Raw genomic sequence first — 25,774 nt, forward strand, 5'->3', positions numbered from 1 at the left:
TAAATCAAAGAAAAGGCTGAAATGAGAGGCAGTGTAAATTATAGCCCCACCGCCAGCCCTGAACACAGGTGTTTCTTTTCAGGGCCCAGAATAAAGATCTTGGGGTGCCAACCAAGAGCCAGGTGAGTGGCTTCACCTTCCTGTATGAGTGTCCTTTAGAGGCCTGGGTAGACTTAGCATTTCCCTACAGCCCTTACACCCTCCCCTCTCCCTACCATCTTGCCTGTATATATTGAGTTTCAAGCTTTTAAAAATAGCTACAAGCGCGGAGCTGTCTGTGAGCCTGGCTCCAAGCCCTGAAATGCAGACCTTGCTTGACCAAGAGCTGCCCTATGTGAGCGTAATTCTAGCTCCCGTTCTTACCTTTCACATGTCTCAGAACCTTCTCTCCAAAGTAGGCCTAGGTTGTCTGAAATACAGAGATGTGAGGCTCCTTCTTTGGCTAAGCCCTGACTCCCTTCACCTCCTTAATAATTCATCAGGCTTATCTCCAGGAAGAGTCTGATGGCATTGCTTTCACTTTCTTGCCAGACTCCCTTGAAACTACCCGAGGATGCCTGGACACCTCACTATGGAGGACCAGCCCAGCTCTCTGCAGTCTGTCTTGAGCCCCAGAGAGGAGGACGTGGCTGAAATGAGTCTCCAGAACTCCGAAGGCTGTCCTGGCCTGGGAAATAATGTGTTTGCTCCACAGAGCCCGCAAGGGGATGAAGACAGCAGGTCGGGAAGAAATTTCAGCACGTGTGAAAATACACAGGACCTGGAAACTGCCGAGCTCCCACCCCTGGTTCCCATGGCCCCTTGGGGCTCTCAGGTATGTCTGCATTCCTGGGGAGAGGGCTCCTGGTCCCTTCCCTGATCACCTGCATTGCCGCAAAGTAAAGATGTTGCGTTTTTGTTAATTCCTTTCTTTCCCTGAAGAGCCCTCCTCCCATGCCTGCCTATATTTACCTTCCCCCCACAACCCCCGCTCAAAAAAGCTGTTAACATCAACAGTGCTCTCTATGTGTCTGATACACTGCTAGGGAGGTATTAGTAGCTCCATTCGATGAAGAAACTGAGGCTCAGAGAGGTTAGGGAAATTTTCCAAGGTCACACAGCTAGGCAATGGGAGATCTGAGATAGAAGCTCTTTCCCTTAACATGATGTCGAGAAGTGTGAACAAGATCACACATTAAGGGACCTAGCAGAGCACTTGGCGTACAGCACCATCTTGCATAGTTGCATAGTCATAAGCATAATCACCTGCCACTCAGGTGTGTGGATGGAAGATACGATTTAGTCTTTGCCATGAGCCCCATCTGTTGGTCAGTGAAAAGAAAACCTTAATAAGCAAGTCTCATCTGGTCAACTTAGTGGGCTGCAAAAACTGAAGTGTCTTTAGGTGATTATCAGGCAATCCAGGGTCTGCCTCCCCAGCCTTCTGTAGCCTCCCAGCAATTAGGGGAGGGAGGGGGCAGTGTTCTGGTGCCCCCCAACCCCCCGGCTGCTATGGGCTCAGCAGCAATGCCAGGTAGAGCTCTGCAGGTGGTGAGCCTCACTTGCAGGATGTACTGGCCATGTTTCCTTGCCTCCTGGACCCCACACCCCTGTAGACTCCTCTGTCTGGCCCCTGACTTGGTGGGCCCACCCTAAGCCCTGACCAGGGGGTCACCTTGCCTGGGCCCAGTGGGCCCCATTTCATACCTGCAGCTCTCAGCATAGCCTCAACCACAGAAGGATACCGAGGGCCACTCAGGGGTCACTTTGAGGACTAAGGTGCCCCTGACCCAAGCCGTGGTATTTTCAATCACCTCATATGCATGTGAAAGCCGGACAATGAATAAGGAATACTAAAAAAGAATTGATGCCTTTGAATTGTGGTGTTGGCGAAGAATATTGAATATACCATGGACTGCAGGAGGAATGAATAAACCTGTCTTAGAAAAAGTACAACCAAAATGCTCCTTAGAAGCAAGGATGGCAAGACTCTGTCTCACATACTCTGGACATGTTATCAGGAGGGACTAGTCCCTGGAGAAGGACATCATGCCTGGTAAAGCAGAGGGTCAGAGAAAAAGAGAAGACCCTCAACGAGATGGATTGACACAGTGGCTGCAACAATGGGCTCAAACATAGCAATGATTGTGAGGTTGGTGCAGTACCGGGCAGGCAGTGTTTTGTTCTGTTGTGTACAGGGGCTCTGAGTCAGAATCAAACTTGACCGCACCTAACAACAACAATTCAGTGACACCAATTTCCAATTTTCCCATCACCATTAACAGATATTTACTACTTCCTAAACAATGATTGCCCTTCTCTCCCACCCCTGGGAGTCACTAATAAACTTTAGTCTCTACACATTTGCTTATTCTAGATATTCCACATAAGTGGGATCATACGGTATTTGTCCTTTTGTGACTGACTGACTTCACTCAGCATATTGTCAAGATTCATCCATGTTGTGGAGTATATCAGGACTTCATATCTCTTTATGGCTGAGTAATATTCCATTCTATGAAAGTTCCACATTTTGTTTATCCATTCATCTGTTGATGGCTGCTTTCTTGTTTGTTCTTGATATGCTGAAGGCGGAGATGGGAACGGAGACAACTTCTCCTGTCCACACTCTGCTTTCCTGCTCATTGCCTTGCTAAAGAGGTCAAGGGCCTGCCCATGCCTGCCTCGCATCGTAAACCTCCTGACTCACACTTAGAAGTGGCTAGCTGAAAAGGTACGGAAGCAGTAAAAACCTAATGGTTTGGTATCTGTAAAAGTGTTGTCTGCGTTAAAGTGGTAAAGATTGTGGACTTTGGAATCAGACCTGGGGGTGATACCTTGCTTGGTCATTTGACAGATATGTTCCTTATCACGTTAAACTTCAGTTTCTTCATCTGTGGAAAAACGCTGATGTGAGGATTAAATACCATGCTTACTTAGTGCAGTTCCTGGAACATGCTGGTCAATTGTTGTTGTTATTGTGACATTGTTATTATTTCCTCCTTCTAGACCCTCATCTTCAAGCCTGTCAGGGGGCAGGAATAAGGCTGTGTCCATAGCTCCTTGTCTCCAACTGCTTGAGGGGAGAACAGAAAGGATACATGGCTGGGGCATAAACAATCACAAAAAGACATCATATTTAATTTTCAGACAATTTTTTGTGGTAAAATACATATAAATAAAAGTTTGCTATTTTAACCATTTTTAATTATACAATTACCCAACACCTGACTTGTTGGTTAGCAGCCAAGCTCTTAACCACCCTGCCATCAAGGCACCAAGTGCAAAATTAAGTGGCATAAATTAAATTCATCACGTTGTGCAATCATCACCACTTTCCATTTCCACACATTTTTCGTCAAGGTTGGCAGTTCGAATCCACCGGCAGCTCCTTGGCAGCCTTATGGGGCAGTTCTACTCTGTCCTATGAGTCGGAATCGACTCGACGACAACAGATTTTTTTAAACAGAAACTCAGTACTCCTTAAGCAATAACTCCCCAACATTGTACTTAATTTTAATATTTTCATTATTATAGATGTAAAAGTAATTTCCAAATATGTTTGGAAAATAACAAGGGGGTGTCTACCATAATTTCATTAACCTACTGTATTTTCATTCAAATAACGCATGCCTTCTATGTTTGTGTGCTACCCTTCTCCTGGAGGTATTTTCCTGTGCACTGCTATGCAAATTTTTTTTACATGTTGCTATAAAAAAAATCAGGACACCTATGAAAATACCTCAAGTGGGAGGGTGATGTTGGCAAACAAACACAAGGTATGCATTATTTTTGTAAAAATACAGCAATTATTCCCTTTCAGCCTTTTTTCTCCTTAACGTTTATGTGTGTGTGCTGGTAATATTTATACCATATCTATGATCTAAAATTATAGTCATGGATGTTTTCCAGATTGCTATCTAAATTTCATAATTATCATTTCAGGGGTTGAACAATTTTTCATCTTGTGTATGTGCCATAATTTATTAAGATTTAATGACGAAATGTCATAGTTTTTTTTTTTTTTGGCTTTAACAAAGAGAAGTTTATTTTCTCACAGTGAAGTAGTCTAAAAGTCCAAATTTACAGTGTCAGTTCCAGGGGAAGGCTTTTCCTTTCTGTTGGCCTTTTCATCAATCTTACCCCGGCCTAGGAGCTTCTCTACACAGGGACCCCAGGTCCAAAGGATGCACCCTTCTCCCAGCACTGCTTTCTTGGTGGTAGGAGGTCCTTCTGTCTCTCTGCTCACTTTTCTCTTTTATATCTCAAAAGAAATTGCATCAAGACACAATCCAGTCTTGTAGATTGAGTCCTGCCTCTCTAATACAACTCCCACCTGTCCCCTCTCATTAACATCATAGAGGCGGGATTTACAACATATAGGAAAATCACACACTACTGGGAATCATGCCGAGCCAAATTGATACACACATTTTTGGGGGGACATAATTCAATGCATGATACCACATATCTGAAAAATATGAATTATAAGAGAAAGACAAGAAACTGAATAAATTATGCTTCAGAAAGCAGAAAGAACAGTACAAATAAATTTTTAAAAATTAATGAGCATAATAAACATCTTCAAGAAGATAAAGGAGGGTATCAATAAGATGAAGCAGGAGTAAGAAGTTATGAAAAAGAACCAAGTGAAAATATTGAGTATGAAATAAAGGACACAATGAACGGGATGATTAGCAGAATGGAGCTGGCTGAAAACTGCATTTGTGAGCTGGAAGATCATTTAAGAAACTCTGCCAGAAGATAGCAGAAAAGGATAAAGAGGTTAATATTTATAAAAGTTAAGTGTATATAGGTTAGAACTGGAAGTGCCATCCTTTAGATAATGGAAATACAACCCCCTCGAAGAAAAAAAAAAAAGAGGAGAGAGGTTTTGGGGGGGAAAAAACACTGATGAATTTCTTAGAATTAAAGAAAGGTGAAAAAACTTAGATTGAAAGAGCTAACCAGGAAAACAGGTTAGGTAAGGGAAGACCCATACCTACACAAACTGTGGCAAATTTTTAAAATTCTAAAAGTTTTCAGAGAGAAAAATCAGGTCACCTGAAACAAGAATCAGAGTGATACCAGACTTCCCTATAGCTACACTGATTATAAGAAGACAATGGAGAAATCTTTTTCATGTATTGCAGGAAAAGAAGTTGGAACCTATATATATTTTTTGCTGTAGGGATTTTTTTTTATATAATTTTTATTATGCTTTAAGTGAAAGTTTACAAATCAAGTCAGTCTCTCACATAAAAACACATATACACCTTGCTACATACTCCCAATTACTCTCCCCCCAATGAGACAGCCCACTCCCTCCTTCCACTCTCTCTTTTCATGTCCACTTTGCCAGCTTCTAACCCCCTCTACCCTCCCATCTCCCCTCCAGACAGGAGATGCCAATATAGTCTCAAGTGTCCATCTGATCCAAGTAGCTCACTCCTCACCAGCATCCCTCTCCAACCCATTGTCCAGTCCAATCCATGTCTGACAAGTTGGCTTTGGGAATGGTTCCTGTCCTGGGCCAATAGAAGGTCTGGGGTCCATGACCACCAGGGTTCTTCTAGTCTCAGTCACACCATTAAGTCTGGTCTTTTTATAGGAATTTGGGGTCTGCATCCCACTGTTCTCCTGCTCCCTTAGGGGTTCTCTGTTGTGTTCCCTGTCAGGGCATTCATCGGTTGTGGCCAGGCACCGTCTATTCCTTCTGGTCTCAGGATGATGTAATTTCTGGTTCACGTGGCACTTTCTGTCTCTTGGGCTTGTAATTACCTTGTGTCCTTGGTGTTCTTCATTCTCCTTTGATCCAGGTGGGTTGAGACTCATTGATGCATCTTAGATGGCTGCTTGCTAGCGTTTAAGACCCCAGACACCACTCTTCAAAGTTGGATGCAGAATGTTTTCTTAATAGATTTTATTATGCCAATTGACTTAGCTGTCCTCTGAAACCATGGTCCCCAAACCCCTGCCCCTGCTATGCTGGCCTTCGAAGCATTCAGTTTATTCAGGAAACTTCTTTGCTTTTTGTTTAGTCCAGTTGTGCTGATCTCCCTTGTATTGAGTGTTGTCCTTCCCTTCACCTGAAGTAGTTCTTATCTACTATCTAATTAGTGAATACCCCTCTCCCACCCTTCCTTCCTCCTTCCTCTCGTAACCACAAAAGAATGTGTTCTAAAATGTCATAGTTTTTATAGATGCTTTATTTTTCCAAATTTCCATGGAATTTTTCAGAAACTGGCCCATTGGACATTTCCCGAGACCTTTGTGAAGTATCTGAGCAAGCTAAAAGAATGACAGTCAGCTCTGCAGGAGGGTGTGTGATGTTGGGGAGTGTATGTATGGTGACATACATGATTGGGAGGATGTGTGCACATTTGGTGACAGCGGAGTCCACAGTTACTTACATCAAAAATTCTCAGCAAACCACAATGACCCACCAATCTTCTAATAGTTCTCATCTACCCACCATTTTGATCCTTGATGGGTTCTTCTCCAAGACCACCCCATTGGTTATGCCTTTGTCTTTCTAGGGCCCAATTAGAGGCTCCCCTTGGTGGGTAGCATAGTGCCATTCAGCAACATCTCTGCAAATATTGGCTTATCAGGTTAGCAGTGAGTCAGCTCTTGGAGTTACTGTTTCCTGCCCTGTGTTCTTATGTAACTCTTCATGTGGCTGGTCATGCCACATAAGAAGACCAGAAACACATCTAAAGCATATATTCACTCACTGAACAAATATTTACTGAGCTCCACTGGGTGCCTGGTACTACTCTAGGAGTAGGAGATAGAGCAGTGAGCAGGACAGACAAGATCCAGCTCTCTCAAAACTTGCATTTCAGTGGAGGAGACAATAAATATGACTAAAATGAGTAATAAATGAAAAATGAATACGTAAGTAACATAAAATGAATAAACAAATATATTTATTCTATTTAATCAAATGAATAAATAAATATGCCTGTTTCTGATATACATGAGTGCTATGAACAAAATCTGCGCTAGAGAGTGATTGGCAGTGGGGAGGGGACATCCGATAGGGTGGTAACATTTGAACTAAGATCTGCATGATGAGAAGATTCATGGAAGAGTGTTCCAGAGAGAGCAAATTCTACATGTGAAGGCACTAAGGTGGGCACAAGGTTGGTCTGTTCTAGAAACAGAGAAAACCAACGTGTCCAAAGAGCAGTCATTGGGGGTAGAGAGGAAGAAGTTAGTTGTAGAAGATGAGGTGAGAGCCATGCGCTAGGCAAGATGCTGCAGAAAGCAGCTTTGATTTTATTCTGAAGCACAGTGGACAGCCACTGGAGGGTTTTAACCAGCTTTAACAAATTTGTGGCTTACACAGATCACAGTGGCTGGTCTGTGGAGAATTGGATTGCCTGGGAACCGGGAAGATAAGTGAAGAGGCTTTTGATATAGTCCAGAAAGAGATAGGGAGGGCTTGATTGGGGTGGTGGTGGTAGTGGATGGTAGAAGTCAATGGATTCTGGATTTGTCTGGGGATAGAACTGACAGTGCTTGCTGATAGATTGGATATGGAATGAGAAATCAAAGATGCCTCCTAGGTGTTTGCCGTGGTAACTGGGAGGTATTCCTCACTCAGCTGGCAAAAGAGAAGAAATGAGTTGGGGTGAAGGGGACTGGAGATTTTTGTCTTGAACATGTTAAATTTCAGATGCCTGTAACGTAACTTCCTTGGAAACTCTATGGGGCGGTTCTATTCTGTCCTATAGGGTCGTTATCAGTTGGGATCGACTCGACGGCTCAAGTGGAGTTGTCAGGTGGGAAGCTGAAAATACAAGTCTGGAACTCAGGAAATAGGCTAGGGAGATAATACATTTTAATAAATAGGACTGCATATAGATGGTTTTTTAAAGCCATGGAGCTGCTGAGGCTACCAAAAGAAAGAGTGAAGGGGGAGAAGAGAAGGGGCTGAAGTCTGAGCTCTCCTGCTCTCATCTTTTAGATGCCCATCAAAGCCTAAGAACCATCAAAGGAGACAGAAGGAATAGCCAATGAAGTTGGAAGAAACCAAGAAGAAAGTAGTCCTTGAAGCCGCAAGACTTTATAAACATCCCAAATTACTATTATCTTGCTGAGCACAGAGTGGGTGGTCAGTAAATATTTTAAGGGAGCACATGTTTTGTGGTTGCTTATTCATGTTTTCCCAGCTCCTGGCACAGTACTGGAACTTTGAAAGTGGTTGACTGGACGGCTGCTGGCCCAAGAAGCTATAGGGTTTTCTACCCTCTCTGACATCAGACTGATACCCCTGCCTAGCTCCAGAGGCCCCAGGTCATTGGGCCCCACCCCAGCTCCTGCCCTACTCCTGTTTCACACTCTATGGCCCAACACACACCCTTCTCTCCTGGTAGATCTTGCCCTACTCTGAGCCACCTACATAGCATGAGGCAAGCTCATTCCTACCTCTTCACCTGGATTCTGATAATTCCTTCCTGGAATGCTCTCCCTTCCGTCTTCCCTGCTGCCTTTCCAAACCTTGCCCAAGTTGAAAGACCAGCTCAAGGCTCAGCTCCCCAGTTTCTCCCCATCTCTGTAAGTGGCACCTCCATCCACCAGGTTGCTGAAGTCCCCTGGACTCCTTCCACCTCGCGCTTCATGTCTATTCCATCACCAGATTGTATAGGCTGTACCTCAACATAACTCTTGAATCTGATCATTTCTCTCCATCTCTGCCCCTCACCCTGACCCAAGGCACCTTTTGTTTCCTGTCTGAACTACAACTATCTTCCCACCTCCAGTCTTGCCCAACCCATTCCCCACAAAACAGCCAGAGTGATCTTAAAAAAACAATCTACTCACATCATTTCTCAACTTAATACCCATCGATGACATCCAGCCCCTTAAGATAAAAGACTGATTCCTTACCATGGTTTCCAGCCCCTGTCCACATTCCCCGACATTTTTACTATTTACTCACCATGCCCCAGACACACTGGTCTTCTTTCAGTTCCTAAACATGCCAGCATTTCCCACCTCTCAGAGCCTTGCACATCCTGTACCCTTAGCCTGGAAGGCTCTTCCCTATAGCTAACTCCCATTCTTCCTTTAGGCTTTAGCTTAGAGGCTACTTCTTCTGAGAGGTTTCCCTGACTCCTCACCCAGTCTAAATCAGGTACCTTCTGTAGTTGTCTTTATAGCACCTTGTTCTTTCTCTTGATAGAACTTATCACAGTTTATGATTATAAATTGCTCTTTGTTTATTTGTTCATTATCTATCAACTCTACTCCACTGTAAGCTCCACTAGAGCAGGTACACATCTGTTTTGATACCCAGCACTATAGCATAGTGCCTAGCAGTTAGTAAGCGCTCAGAGGTCTTTGTCATGAATGAATGAAGCTTCCCCACACTAATATTTAGGCTCTTTGCCTTTCAAGTTCACTTACAGTTGCTTCTTCCCAAGTTATTTGTTCTGTAGCAAAAATAACTGGTTCTACAGCAATAGCTGCAATTTATTAAGGTTTATTTTATGCCAGACTCTGCACCAGTCATTTTATATATATATTATCTTTAGTTTCTACAGCAATCTTGTGAAACAGGTCTTATCGACCTCATTTTACAGATGAGGAAAATGAGTATCAGATAGATAAAGTAGTTGCCTAATAACTGCCTAGCTAGTAAGTGCCAGAGACAGGATATGAATCAGGTCACTCTGACACCCAAGCTCCTATTCTTTCCCCTACATTTATCTGCATGGGTCTCATCTCATCAGCTAGCCTGTAAGATCTTGTTGTTGTAAACTTTTTTGTTGCTGTATTTTTTGTTCATGTTTTGTTTTTTGATATCCTCCCCCTCCACACTGCAAAACCAAAAGAGCTAAACCCGTTGCCAGTGAGTCAATTCTGACTCATAGTGACCCTACAGGACAGAGTAGAACTGCCACATAGGCTTTCCAAGGAGCACCTGGTAGATTTGAACTGCTGACCTTTTGGTTAGCAGCTGTAGCTCTTAACCACTACACGTCAGGGTTTCCACATACAAACATCTGCCATTTGTGAGGGTGTATCAGTGGGCAGGTGACAGCCACACAGGACAAAATGTCCCGTGTTTCCATCAAAGTTGCCCTGTGAGATGAGTTCTAGGGTAGGTTCTAAGAAAGGCAGAGTGGATGGCCACTCATAGAAACTGACTTCTTGTTGTTAGCTGCCACTGAATTGATTCCAACTCGCGGAGACCTTATATACGATAGAGCCAAATGTTCCCAGGTCCTGCATCATCCTCATAATCACAGGCATGTTTGAGTCCATCATTGTGGCCATTGTGCTTTTAATCCATGTCACCCAGGGTCTCCCTCACCCTCGATGGCCCTCTACTTCACCAAACACCATGTCCTCCTCTAGCAGTTGATCCCTCCTGATGATGTTCCTAAAGCTAGCAAGTCAGACAATGTTCTGTTGTGATCCACAAGGTTTTCATCGGCTAGTTTTTGGAAGTAGATCATCAGGCCTTTCCTTCTAGTCTCTCTTAGTCTGAAAGCTCTGCTAAAACTTGTCCACCATGGGTGGACCCTGCCGGTATTTGAAGTATCTGTGACATAGCTTCCAGCATCACAGCAACACACAAGCCACCAAAGTATGGACTTGAAGTATGGATAGTGGGAACCCAACTTACGGGGTCCAAAGGCCCACCTTCCCCAAGTATCTCCCTTATCAGGCCAGGCTGGCCCTACTCTGACCACTCCCCCTTCCTGCTCAGTAAAATTTCCACTATTAGAGTCACATATTAGGCAACAAAGTTTGGCCTGGCTTCCAGGAGGCCACTCCCACAGGTGTCTCAATCAGCTGAAGGGATTAACAACTTCTCCTCCAGATCCAGGGGGCAGTGGGATAGAGAGTAATAGGAGCTCAGAGGTCACCTGGATTCTACAACAAACTCCTGCCCAGTGTGGGAACCTCCTTTGAACCTCCCGGGTAGTTACCTCTTGCATAATTCCAGCAATGGAAGCTCATTACTTCCCATGTGACCAAGTTCTTTCTCATACTGAGGTCCAATCTCATCACCCACGAAGGCCCTATTTCTACCATCAAGTGTGACACATATCGTCTAACTCCTTTCTACGTTTACAGCCCTTTTCATACTTGAATTTAGCTTCTGTACTTATCAGAGTTTTAAGACTGTATTGACGTGGGCTCCACTATCTCCTTCAGTCAAGTTTTCAATAGTCCATGGCTTTGTCCCCTTGCCCACTGGGTCGCTATTTCAGTGCAAGGGAAGAGGAGGATCCAGATGGTGGACAGTGATCCATCTGCTTGGTGGGAGGCAGGAAAGGCCTCCCAGCGCTCAAGAAGAAATTATTCCCCTGCTGGACCTGCCTGACCCCATCGTTGCACGATGCTTCCTGCTGCTCTCAGAGAAGAGGCACGAAGAATATGCTTATTTATAAACTTTCTAGAGTTGATGTATGCAAATACCTGGCCTGGTGGCCTGATACATGGGAGGCATGATATAGATGCTAGTTTTCTTTCCCTGTCTCAAAATACATTTTTTGCTTTGTTTATCTAAACCAAAAAAAAAAAAAAAAAAAAACCCACTGCCGTCGAGTCGATTCCGACTCATAGTGACTTTATAGGACAGAGTAGAACTGCCCCATATAACATATAATAAATACTTTTGTTCATTTTTTAAGAAACAGCATATAACATATAATGTGTTCAGTATAGATATTTTAGAAAAATTAAAAAATGTAGTAAAATAAACATCCCCAATAATCTCATCACATAGAGACGTCGTAAACACTTGATATATTTCATTCTGGTCTTTTTTCTAAGCACTTTTATCCATAGAAATCAATTTCTTTTATATGTCGTTGTTGTTAGGTGCTGTTGAGTTGGCTCTGACTCGTGGCCGCTCTATGTCCTGTGCCGTCCTCACAGTTGTTGCTATGTTTGGGATCATTGTTGCAGCACTGTGTCAATCCATCTCATTGAAGGTCTTCCTTTTTTTCTCTGACCCTCTACTTTACCAAGCATGATGTCCTTCTCCAGGGACTGGTCCCTCCTTATCACATGTCCAAAGTATATGAGACGTGGTCTCGCCATCCTCACTTCTAAGGAGCGCTCTGGCTGTACTTCTTCTAAGACAGATTTATTCATTCTTCTGGCAGGCCATAGTATATTCAGTATTCTTCGCCAACACCATAACTCAAAGGCATCAATTCTCCTTTGGTCTTCATTATTCATTGCCCAGCTTTCGCATGCATAGGAGGCAATTGAAAATATCATAGCTTAGGTCAGGTGCACCTTCTTCCTCCAAGTGACATTTTTGCTTTTTAACACTTTAAAGAGGTCTTTCGCAGCAGATTTGCCCAATGCAATTCATCATTTGATTTCTTGACTGCTGCTTCCACGTGTGTTCATATACACATATATTTATATATGTAGATTGAGCTCATATTGTAAAACTTCTCTCTTCCACCTAATAGTAAATAGTGATCATTTTCCCTTGCCATTTAAAAAGAAAGAAAGAAAGAAAGAAGGCTACATAATGTACCATCATACCATCTAGGTTGTTTCCAATTTTCGATACTCTTAATATTACCCAAAAGCCTAGAAAACATGTCATTAATACCCAAATTGCAATGCGTCTTGACAAATTGGCAGAGAATTCAGTATTTCCCAAGATTTCCCTCCAAATAGTCCAGAGGACTCACAAGACTGTTGCTCCTGTCCTTGGGGCAGTTCCCCTCACTTGTCTGTTGACTCTAAACTTCTCTGAAGCATCTGTGCTGATTTGTCCAGGCTAAGGAATGCACTGCCTTGTCGGGACCAATGAGAAGAGAGTCCTCCAGCAAAGCTACCAAGTTACCAACTATCACTCTTGGTAATCACATAGCTCTCTCAGTCCACACACACAGGGAGCCAGAATAGACCCATGGTAGAAAGACGAATGAGTGTAAAAGAGTTTCAGCATTATCCCTGTGCCTTAGCTTCCAATAAGCTTGTCGTTAGCTTCCACCCAGTTGGCAATTCCATTGTGATCTATAGGTTTTCCTTGGTTCATTTCCAGAAGGAGGCCACCAGGCCTTTCTTCCTAGTCTGCCTTAGTCTGGAAGCGCCACTGAAACCTGTTCAGCATCATAGCCGCACCTAAGCCTCCACTGACAGAGGGGTGGTGACTGCCCATTGGCAGGAAATGAAACCTGGGTCTTCCTGCATGGAAGCTGAGAATTCTACCACATAGCCAGCACTGCCCCTACAATAAGCTAACCCCTAACCATCCAGATTCCCTCTTCCTTATGGCAGATTTCTGCTCTGGGACTTCCTTGCCACTCGACCTCAGTCAGGGTCTCCTTAGCCTATCATACACAGTTTCAATAACTTGAATTCCCAATGGGAAGAAGTCAATGTCCCAAACTCTTTTTCTCCAGCCTCTTTGCTCTGCTCCTACACAATTTATGGATGCAGCTACATCCCTCAGGGAGAGTGCTGTCCAGCCCCAGTCAGCAAAGTCCAAGGCCCAAACATCATATCTTATTAGGAGAAGGGGTGACAGCTACCTCCATCCATCAACAGCTTCTAAGCCTTAGCCTTTGCTAAGCAAACAAAAAGCAACGACAAAGGAATAATGCCAAAGTGAATATTTTTGAATACGTATCTTTGAGAATTTGTGTAAGAGTATGTATGATCAATCCCTAGAAGTAGAATTGCTGGGTCAAAGGCCATGAAAGTTTTGCATATTAATAAAGATTACCAAGTTGCCTTCCATAAAGTTTGTTCCAGTTTGCATCCTACCTATGGTGTTCTGATGATGCCCACACCCTCACCAGCACCGAGTCATATCAATTTTTTTTCATCTGTGCCAATCTGATAAGTAAAAAATGGCATCTCTTTGTTTTAATTTATGTTCTTCTAATTATTAGTGCTAATCTTTTGTGGATCCCTGGTGGTGTATTGGTTAAGCATTTGGGTGCTAACCAAAAGGTCGGCAGTTTAAATCCACCAGCTGCTCTTTAGGGTAAGAGGCTGTTATATTAATGAGGAAGGACACAATCTAGGTTGTATCTTGAGTCAATCTCTTTTGAGATGTAATAGAGAGAAGCAAGCAAAGATGAGAGGGAACTCCTACCACCAAGAAAGAAGAACCAGGAACAGAGCACATCCTTTGCACCTGGGGTCCCTGCACTGAGAAACTCCTAGACCGGGGAAGATTGATGACAAGGGCCTTCCCCCAGAGCTGACAGAGAGGGAAAGCCTTCCCCTGATGCTGGGATCCTGAATTCAGACTTCTAGCCTCCTAGACTGTGAGAGAATAAATTTCTGTTAAAGCCATCCACTTGTGGTATTTCTGTTATAGGAGCACTAGATAATTAAGAAGGCAAGAAAGCAATCTCCTAGCCCTCAAGCTGTCTCCACCTCTCTTTTCCCTTCTCCCCGGCCATTCCGTGCCATGCTGGATACCTTTGGGCTAAAAGAATTTCCCAAAGGCCAAGTGTTGCTCTTGTTTGCGAATTCTTATCCAGACTTGCATAGGACATGAATTCCATTTCCTTATGGTCAGTTCCGTCACCTGCCTCTTCCTAAACTTCATCTCCTGTGCCTGCTCCATCCTGCCTGTGGTTCCCATCATCCACTGTTTGTGCATATTCATTCTATTCCATTGATCAGCCTTTACTCACTGGGAAAGGATGACTGCCCCTCCCCACCCCCTACAGGAAGGCAGGGGTGAATTTTCCCTCACCAGGCTCCAGGCAAGGACAGTAGCCAATCCACTTTACCTACCCCAGTTTATCAGGTATTAAATGGGGTAACTCAGGGGTTGGTTAGTCCTTCCATGACTGGAAGAGGGTTTCCCCATGCTGGGGAAGTCACAAGGGCAGTAAGCTATGTGTGCTGGCAGTGAAGGTATTATACTGTTGACTTCCAGAGTCAAGGACAAAGGAGAGACCTGAGCGGATCTTTGAAACAAGGGGAGGGATTGGGCCAGATGAACTAAAGGACTTGGGAGAGCTCTTACCTGACTCATCCCTTTGCCGTATCTTCTCCAAAAGAGGACCCCTGAAGGCAAGAGTGTAGGCACGTGCTCCCTCTCTAGATGTGCCCTGGAGGAGGCTCAGTTCAGGGGACAGGGTAAATCCACCACCCCCTGTCATCCTCCCTCCTTCCCTCTCCCCACCAGAGGGCCCAGAGTGGAGGCTCCTTCAGCCACAAGTGACAAAGTAATTAAGCCCAACTCGAATAAGCTCAAAAACCAAACAAAACCAAACCTGTTGCCTTTGAGTCGATTTCAACTCAAGCAAATAAGAAGTGTCTTCGTTGTCTCACGTAACTGGGAAATCCAAGGGGTATGTGGGCTTCAGACATAGCTGGATCCAGTGGGCCAGACCATGTCTCAGAACTTTCTTTTTTTCTCACCAACTTTCAGTTTTGCTTTTCTCTATGTCAGCTTCATTCTTTAGACTGAGTTCTCCTACATGGTGACAAAGATGGCAACCAATAACACAAAGCTTACACCTTTCGTAGAGTTCATAATCTAGAGAAAAGAGGATGCTCTCTTTCTCTCTCAACACCCATATAATGCTAAAAGAAGGAGGAAGGGGAGTGAGGGGGAAAGAGAAAGAAAAAAAAAATCTGTTATGAACCAATCAATGAGTCTAAGAGTGTGGGAATGCTGATTGGCCAGATGAGTCAGGGCCTTCTTTTGAGGGGAGAGGAAGATCCCCATGACTGACAGCTCCACAAGATCACAAAGGAAACGTCTATTTTCAGAGGAAGGAGAATGGGACACTGGGAGCCATGTATCCACTATGCTGAGACTCTACAAAGAGAATCAATCACCCTTCAGCCTCAGAATTGGCCTACATACTGGGAATTATCCTACATAGATTTTCCACATATTCACCAAAGTAAAATCAGAAAAATGTTACACTATCTTGCCTCAAATAATTATCTTCTTGGGGGCTATTGTAAATTGTACTGATTTCGTGATTTCCTCTTCGACGTTCTCCTTGTTGGTGTAGAGGAATCCAACTGATTTTTATATGTTTGCCTTGTATCCTGATACTCTGCTGAACTCTTCTATTAGTTTCAGTAGTTTTCTTGAGGATTCTTTAGTGTTTTCTGTGTATAGGACCATATCATCTGCAAATAGAGATACTTTTACTTCTTCCTTGCCAATCTGGATGCGCTTTATTTCCTTATCTAGCCTAATTGCTCTGGCTAGGACTTCCAGCACAATGTTGAATAAGAGAGTGATAAAGGGCATCCTTGTCTGGTTCCTGATCTCAAGGGGAATGCTTTCAGGTTCTGTCCATTTAGGATGATGCTGGTTGTTGGCTTTGTATAAATGCCCTTTATTATATTGAGGAATCTTCCTTCTATTCATATTTTGCTGAGAGTTTTTATCATGAATAAGAGTAAAAAAAAAAAAAGTGTTAGACTTTGTCAAATGCCTTTTCTGCATCAGTTGATAAGATCATGTGGTTCTTGTCTTTTGTTTTATTTGTGTGATAGATTACATTAATTGTTTTTCTAATGTTGAACCATCCCTGCATACCTGGTATGAATCCCACTTGGTCATGGTGAATTTTTTTTTTTTTTTTTGATATGTTGTTGAATTCTATTGGCTAGAATTTTGTTGAGGTTTTTTGCATCTAAGCTCGTGAGGGTATAGGCCTGTAATTTACTTTTTTCGTGGTGTCTTTACCTGATTTTGGTATCAGGCATATGCTGGCTTCATAGAATAAGTTTGGGAGCATTCCATTCTTTTCTATGCCCTGAAATACCTTTAGTAGTAGTGGTGTTAACTCTTCTCTGGGACTCTGACTGATCTAGCTCAACTTTTCATTAGCAAGCCCCAGAGAGGGGAAGCCACTGGTTATACCACAGAGCAGGGCTGAAACTGGAGCTCACAACTCCTCGCTCCCAGTCCAGTGCTCCGCCCACCACACCACACTGCTTTCCTGAACACAAATGAACTGCGGACCTTAAAACTTATAGGAAGCCAAGGCTTTCCTTGGCTCTGCTGGTCCCTATCAAACCCAGGACTTGGTACGAAGGTATTATCTGTGCACAAACCTTCCCAAGCCTGACGGCACCCTGTCCCATCTCCCCTGCCCTGTGAGATAGTAGGAAGGGGTCCTCAGGAAGTAACCTCAGAGCCATGGCTCTTGGTTTGGACCAAGTAGAAACAGTGGGAAATTATGTTCTTTTGCTAGAACGTAGCCAGATTCAAATTCGGTCAAAAGGCAGAGCACCAGTGAATGGGATAGACTAGAACCAATCTGATTTTTTAAGGAAACCAAGACAAACTCAGCTTTGTCAAATTACCTCAGAGTCAAACTTTCTAAAGACCTCCTCGACCCTCTCCCTGTGGAGTCTGGAAGTCTTCCAGCGGCACCCTGGTAGTGAGCAGATGTGAGGACTTTTGGCAGAATATGGTTGGGGTGATTGGTGAACTGGCCTTGGACCAAGCAGGCACGAGGGTTTGTGGGGGAACCCAGGAGCCTGCCCCCTTTGCCTTCCCTTTGGGTTCCCTCAAGCTTGGCAGGAGATGCCCGTGGGGTGGGAAAGGCAGAAAGGAAGCCAAAGAGAGAAAGAGGAGGATAAGAGAAGAAGAAGAAAGGAAAACAAAAGAAAGGAGGGAGTGTGGGGAAGTGGTGAGGAGAGAAGGTGCTGTCCAAGGGGCTGGGGTTGTCAGATGAGAGCGGATATGGTGTCACACTCAGCTCTGGGCCACTTTGTCATAAATCAAGCAGACAAAGCCATTCCTAGTTATCTACTCCAGAGAAATGAAGACATATGCCCACACAAACATCTGTGCAAGAGTGGTCATAACAGCTTTATTCTCAGTAGCCTCGAACTGGATACAACCCTAGTATCCTTCAATAGGTGAGTGGATAAACAAATTGTAATATTTGTACTATGAAACACTATACAGTAATGAAAAAGAATGAACTCTTGATACACACAACAACGTGGATGAATCTCAACGTTTTGCTAAGCAGAAGAAGCCAGACACAGAAGACCAACTGCTGTACGATTCTATTTATAGAAAAGTCTAGAAAAGACACGTTTCGTCTACAGCACCAGAGAGCTGCTCAGTGGTTCCCCAGGGCCCATGGAAGAAGGGGGTTGACTGAAAAACCCTATGAGGTAAATTTTTTTTTGTTGTTTAAAAATCAATATTTGGAGGAGTTTTAATGTAAGTTGTATATAACCTAATCTTAATAATTAAACATTAATTTAGAAAACTTTTTTGGCTTATTTTATAATCCACAAAAGGTACTGGCACACGCACTTGAGTTCCTCGGAAGCACGATTCTGCTGAGCTTTACTGCCCTGAAACTTTTGTTATAATTTATATCATCAGACTGGATTCAGGACCTGGTATTTGTGGGCATAAGCTCTTTAGCAGTACTCCTTAAACTATTTCTTACCCATTGATGTATACAGACAGATCTTTTTAATGGTTGTTTATTTCATGTGTATTACAAAAAGGTAACTCATCAAAATCCTTGTGCTTAGGGTAAATCTAACATAACAAAAATTATGACAGCTCAAATAATGAGGAATTTACAGTAGTGTGTTCTGTAGACCAAAAGTATAGGACTCACCTGAAATGCTTATTTAAATGTAGATTCTTCTCAGATCCACAGAATCAGGATTTCTGGGATATTTCTCTGCATCTTTAACAAGATCCCCAGGTGATCCTTATGCACACTAAAGTTTGAGAACTGTTACTTGTCATCTTAGTTACCTAGTGCTGCCGTAACAGAAATACCACAAGTGAGTGGCTGAACAAACAGAAGTTTATTCTCTCACAGTCTAGTGGGCTAGAAGTTCAAATTCAGGGCATCAGCCCCAGGGGAGGCTTACTCTCTCTGTTGACTCTGGAGGAAGGTCCTTGTCATCAATCTTGCCCTGGTTTAGGAGCTTCTCAGCACAGGGATCCCGGGCCCAGAGGATATGCTCGGCTCCCAGCACTGCTTTATGGTGGCATGAGGTCCCTCTGCCTCTCCACTTGCTTCTATCTTTTATGTCTCAAAAGAGATTGACCATGAGGTAAATTTTGAGGTGAGGAAAAAGATCTATGTCTTGATTGCGGTGGTGGCTACACAATTGTATATATTTGTCAGCACTTATATCTCAATGAAATTGATTTTTAAAGTTAAAAAAAAAAAAATCAGTTCACCAAATGACCAGTTTGCCCAGAGTACAATCGTTCTACTGTGCTCATTAGTAACGCCCCCTCAAGTGCCGTTCACTGAGTTAGAGCCTCATCTTCCAGCCACCTCCAGCTGAGCAGCTGTCACTATCGGCTTGCCCAGCCGGGATCTGCCGCAGACCCACAGCTCTCTTAAATTCATGACCCCTCAAGGCAGCCTGGGAGAGTCTCAGATGTATCCCAAGACAATCTTGGCCTCGCAGGCCTCTGTGATGCAGCTGCCTAGGCCTTTTCCCTCTACTCTCTGACGGCATCTCTGTGAGGCAGCGTCCATCTCCCAGAATGCAGTGGGAAGCAGAACATGAGTGCACTTGGCTCTGGGATCCCTAGAGTCTCCATTATACCACTGTTGTTTGATGGTGGAGGTAGAGGCACACAATAGGTTCAGTGACTAGCTAAGGATTTTTCCAAATCTATCATTTACAGGAAAACTGAGGTCCAGGGGAGCTCAGAAGCCACGATTTAACTGCTGCCTCTCTTTGTATTCTAAAGACTACATCCTCCCTTGGGACAGTAGAGGTCAAGGGCCAGTTGAAGACAGAAAGTACCCAAGGGACTGCAGGAACAAAAGCGCAGACAGAAACCCAAAAAACTGTGTAGGTTAACACGTTCACGTTTCATCTCTCTCTCTCTCTTCTTTTTTTTTTTTAATTTTTTGGTAACTCTTTGATTCCCAGAGAGAATATTTCCTAACTAAAGGGTCCCACACTTACAAGAAATCTCTGTTCAGAAACAGAGCCCAGTGCTTGGCACAGAGCGAGTGCTCAGCAAACGTTCTCCACTCATGTTACTGTTGGCCCCGTGCTGTTGTCAGCTGCCACTTAGCAAGGCCATCTGTTGCTGTCATCTGGCTCCCTGTGGGCCCTGTGGCCAGGTAACTCCTGCCCAGCCCAGCCTCTGTAGAAATCAAGCCTTGTGTACAGCAAGAAGCTCTTCCATCCCCTTAAAGAAGCCAGATGGAAAGGCAGTGCCTGTAGTGTAGACTTAGTCGAAACTGGACACTGATCAATCAGGGGCTGCTCTGGCATGGCCTGAGCTGGCTGGCGACAAAGTGAAGAAACTGATGAAGCCTGCCATCCTGGCCTCCCACCATCTCCCTCTGACACAGGCCCTGCACCACATTCCTCCTCCTCCTCCTCCACATACTGTAGATTTCTCTTTCCTGAGTCCCATCTTCTCGGGGCCCTGAGTGACAGCTGCATAGTCTGAGCAAAGCCTGCCCTGCGTTGGGAGACTATGTACGCAGAGAGGACTAGACCCCACTGGCCAAGCCTTGGGCTTAGAAGAGAAACGCCTTTTTCAGAGGCCTTCTGCAGGCCATGGTTTGCCCAAAGAAGTGGCTCTAATGAGGGATATTGCTGGATCCACACTGGGCTGACGAAGGAGGCACAGCTGCTCCCAGCTCACTCAAACCACACAGGGCTGATGGTCAGTCACCTGCCCTACCCGTAGAAGTAAGATTTGCTCTCTTTCTTAAACACTCATTGCTCAAAAACCTTCCACAACTACCAACAAAAGAAAGACCAAGTTTCTGTCACTTGATATGCCTGACCCTCTGTAATCTCCTTTGCTCACACTGTCCTTCCTGACGAAAATGTCCTTTATTCGAATCTTCATTGTCTGGTCCTGCTTCCTTCAAGGAGCCCTGGTGGTGCAGTGGTGAAGCTCACTTGGCTGCTAACCAAAAGCTTGGCAGCTAAACCCACCAGCCGCTCTGCAGGAAAAAGACCTAGCAATCGGCTCTGGTAAAGATTAAAAAAGGAAACCCTACAGGGCAGCTCCATTTGTCGTATTAGGTTGCTATCAGTCTGAATCGACTCTACAGCACGCAATCACAACAACCCTTCCTTCAAGGGCAAGTTCAAGTTCCTCCTACTCCAGATGACCTCTTCTAACCTTCCCAGCCTTGGGTGACTATGCTTTCTGAGCACTTTTTATGTCTCTTTCCTCATACTCACGTATGATCAACCTAAAACTATTTGTGCAGCCTTCCTGTCTCACCCAACTAGGTTGTCAATCTTTGGGGAGGAGATTGTGCTTTTGTGTCCCTGGTGTTACTATACTGTGGCTCACAGCACTTATAGTGGGTCTTCCTAACTAGGAGCCTTGGTGCATAGGGGTTAAGAGTTCGGCTGCTATCCAAAAGGCAGTTCAAACCTACCAGCTGCGCTTGAAAACCGTATGGGGCAGTTCTACTCTGTCCTATAAGGTCACTATGAGTTGGAACCAACTCAATGGCACCTAACAACAACAATGAACTAGATTAAGTGTTTGACTACTAGCCAAAAGGTTTAAACCCACCCAGAGGTACGTAGGAAGACAGATTACAGTCTTGAAAACCCTATGGAGTAGTTCTACTCTGCATACATGGGGTCACCATGAGTTGGAATAGACTTGACAGCAACTAACAGCAACAACTAAAAGGGTTGGCCATGCACCAGGCACTGTACTAAGCGTTTTATCTCGAGTCTTCACAACCATTCTATGAGGTAGAAACTATTATGCTTCCATTTAATAGATGGAGAAACTCATGTTTTGAGAGGTCCACCTGCCAAAGTTCATGCAGCTAATATGTAGCAGAACCAGGGTTTGAGCCAGGTCTGTTAAACTTCGAAGTCTTAGATCCATAGCCACTACACCGCTCAATCAGGTTTGAGACAATGACAATGTTGTCCCCAACTATGTCCTCACCAAAGTGACTGGTGACAAAGAGCAAATCCGGTGTTCGAAACTTCCTGACAATCTTATTATGTGAGCAAGAAAGTCAGGAGCTCTACCATCCCACAGAAACCAGAGATCACAAGATTTTTTTTTTTAATTGTACTTTAGATGAAGGTTTACAGAGCAAACTAGTTTCTCATTAAACAATTAATACACACATGTTTTGTGACATTGGTTGCCAACTCCACAACATGTCAACACTCTCCCCTTCTCAACCTTAGTTCCCCATTACCAGCTTTCCTGTCCCTTCCTGCCTTCTCGTCCTTGCCCCTGGACTGGTGTGCCCATTTAGTCTAGTTTTGTTTTATGGGCCCGTCTAATCTTTGGCTGAATGGTGAATGTCAGGAGTGACTTCAGTCCTGAGCTATAAGGGCATCGAGGGGCCATACTCAGGGATTCTCCAGTCTCTGTTAGTCCAGTAAGTCTTGGGTTTTTTTCGTGAGTTGGAATTTTGTTCTACATTCTTCTCCAGCTCTGCCTGGGACTCTCTATTATGATCCCTGTCAGAGCAGTCAGTGGTGGTAGCCAGGCACCATCTCGTTGGGCTGGACTCAGTCTGGTGGAGGCTGTGGTAGTTGTGGTCCATTTGTCCTTTGGTCTAATCTTTTCCTTATGACTTTGCGTTTCTTCATTTTCCCTTGCTCCAGATAGGGTGAGACCAGTGGAGTATCTTAGATGGCTGCTCACAAGCTTTTAAGGCCCCAGACACTACTCACCAAAGTAGAATCTAGAACAGTTTCTTTATAAACTGTGTTATGCCAGTTGAGCTAGATGTTCCTTGAGACTATGGTCCTCACAGCCCTCAGCCCAGTAATTTGGTCCCTCAGGGAGTTTGGACATATCTATGGAGCTTCTGTGACCTTGCCTTGGACAAGTTGGAAGTCGCAAGTTTTAACAGCTGGAACTTCATGAGATTGAGAAATTTTGAGCTGTGGATACAAGGGTGCTGAGAATGCAAAACACTGAGCTGACCCTTAACATCTTGTTATAAAGATAAAGGAGGACAGAAAATATTCAAGAACCAGATCCATTGATGACATTGAGAATACAAAAATTACCTAGGTTAAGATGAAGGTCCTTCCTTGTCAGATTTACACATATTTTGAACTAGTCATGAAACAGTCATGTCTAATTTGTTGGCCAGAAGTCCTGAGACATCTTGACATATTAACTTCAATGGTTGATTTTTTTATTTCCCCTGACCTAGCAACTATAATGTTTGTTTTACTTTATGCTATGGCAATTATATTTACTTAACGTAGATTCATTTTTGGAAATCAAAATTTATTTATCTATAGAGAAGCATGGGAGCATAAAAGAAGCCTTCTAAAAACATACTGCAGTTTTTCAGTATGAGAGTTTTTATGTTGTGTCTGTGCTTCTCCCGTGAGGCAGTGTGTCTAGTGGCTAAAGGGAGAAGTTCTGTGGCCAGACTGACTTTCCTCCTAGCTCTGGCACTTACCAACATGCAACCCTGAGCAAGTTGCTTATCCTCTCTCTGTTTCAATTCTTCTTCTTTAAAATGAGATAATAATAGTACGTGCTTCATGGGCAATGTAAAGCACTTAGTCCTTGCCCCTTTGTAAACATTTATTAAATGCTGGCCACTTCTTTCTTGTAATATTCCAGCGTGTGAAGGGGCCATAACTCATTTGACTATCCCTGACTGACAGCCATTAGTTGTGACCAGTTGGTGAACAAAACGAGCCATGTTCCTGCCCTAAAGAGGGTTACAATTCATTGGAAAGAGTCAAAAAGAGTAAATACACAAGAAAACTCATGTTGTGATACATTACATTAAATAACCAGAGTGGCACAAAAACATAGGCAGGCTAAAGGTACACGTGTTATGAAGGATAGCCAGCGAAGGTCTCTTGAAGAAAGGGACATCTGAGCAGCACCACGATGGATGAGAAAGAGCCAGCCATGTGAAGAGTGGGGCCAAGAACTTTAGGTAAGTGCAAAATCCCTGAAGTGGGATAGAATTTGGTGTGCTTATGGCACGGAAGGGCCAGAGTAGCCAGAACCTCTGTGTGTTGGAAGGAGTAGACCCGTTGTGATGAGCCAGACCATGTAAGACCTTTTAGAGCCATGGTAAGAAGCAAGAGCAACAAGAAACCACAGAAGGCTATGAATCAGGGCAGCCCCATAATCTAGCTTATGTTTTTAGGAGTTCACCCTTGCTCTTCTACAGAGAATGATTTATAGGAAGGCAAAAGTGGAAGCTGGGAGACCAGTTAGGCTAATGCAGGTGAGATAAGATGATGGTTTGGACTAGAGCAGTGGCAGTGAAGCTGGGGAAAAGCTGGAAGGAAGAAAACCTTAACCTCAGGTGCAGAGGGTTGAGTTAATCATATGTTTCAGGTCATCATTAATATCATCACCGGTCCTTGTAAAGCCTCTCTCTTGTTTTTTTTGATTGATAGCTATTTCCCTGTATCCACATAACCTTCCCTAAACTCTACTCCCAGAAAGGCAACCATTTTATTGTGTTCAATACAGATTTTATTTGAATGCATGATAATAACTATATTTTAATGTATGTAAAGGTATTGGGATAGAGATATTGTGTTTCTTACTTTTTCTTAATTAACACAGCTTTTCAGATCCATTATATTACTATGTGTACATCTCTCTCTTCACTTCCTGTCTTCCCATCCTACTTCCCTTATCCTAGATGGTTCCCTCCTAGCCTCCTAACTGTTGCTTTAAACTACTATGTAACACTCCATGTTGTGCATCCTTCACATTTTCCTGCCTACTCTCCCAGTGACGGGCACATAGTTTCTTTCAAATTTCTGGTACCACGAGTGATGTGGAGTGTATTCCTTCACACACGCCTTTTTATGAACTTCTGAGAGACTTTGCCTGGAATTTATGTACCCAAACCAGAATTGCTGTATGAACATTCTTACTTTGAGTAAGTAGTGCCAGATTGCCCTCCATGACTATATTAATCTCCCCTTCCACAGCAGAGCATGATCCTGTCTCTGTGCCCACTGACATTTGTCATTATCTAAATTTGTCATTATCTAAATTTGTCATTATTTTCCACTTTAAATAGGTGTAGTGAAATCTCATTGTTGTTTAATTTCATTTCTTATAAATTGGCACTTCTTATCATTGCTATATTTTTATATTAGCATGGCCATCTTTTTCTAGTGGCTTATGTAGGAATTCTTTATATATACTAGATATTAATCCTTTGGTGGTTTGCAAATGCAAAAACTGTCATTCTGTCAGCTATCTATTAACCTCTTCCACTGTGTTCTTTGTTGACAGAAATCTTTAATTTTTATGCAATCAAACTTATAAATATTTTGCCTGTGGTTTGTGGCTTCAAAATGTTGCTTAAATTTTTTTTCCCCAGCCCTAGATCACAAACATATCCTTCTATACTCTCTTCTATTAACTTTACAGTTTTCCCTTTCATGTGTTGATTTTTAATTCCTTTATAGCCCACCTTTTTATATGGCGTTAAGTGGGGATACTGCCTTATTTTATTCTATACAGCAAGCTGCTTTTACCCATATCATCTATTATACAGTTAGTTCTTTTCCTATTGATTTGTGGTATCAGTTCTATCATATATCAAGTTCCTTTAAATATCAGGGGCCTTTCTCTAATCTTTCTGTTTTATTCCATTGGTCTATGTATCTATTCTTGTGGCCAAAAATACACAGTTTGTATACTGTAGCTTTGTAGCATGTCTTAGTATCTGGTAGGTCAAGATCTCCCTCTTAACCATTATTTTTTAAAAGTGATTTTGCTATCCATTGATACTTAGTAAGAGGAGGAAATCTGAGAAATATTTTGGAGGTAGAACTGTGCTTATTGTCTTTAGCTTTACTTAAGCTTTTAATTTCTATGTATTCAAATTTG

At 43.3% G+C, this 25,774-nt stretch overlaps 1 protein-coding gene across 1 annotated transcript in view; it reads left to right on the forward strand.

Annotated features, from left to right (window-relative positions):
• The first annotated feature begins 634 nt into the window (after nucleotides 1-634).
• PLA2G4E (phospholipase A2 group IVE) overlaps nucleotides 635-25,774 on the forward strand; it is a 66,698-nt gene continuing 41,558 nt past the window's right edge. The window contains exon 1 of the mRNA XM_049898096.1: nucleotides 635-814. Within this exon, the coding sequence (XP_049754053.1) occupies nucleotides 635-814 (180 nt within the window). The remainder of the gene's footprint in view (nucleotides 815-25,774) is intronic.

Source organism: Elephas maximus, chromosome 10, assembly GCF_024166365.1.
Source record: "Elephas maximus indicus isolate mEleMax1 chromosome 10, mEleMax1 primary haplotype, whole genome shotgun sequence".
Classification (NCBI taxonomy): Eukaryota; Metazoa; Chordata; class Mammalia; order Proboscidea; family Elephantidae; genus Elephas; species Elephas maximus.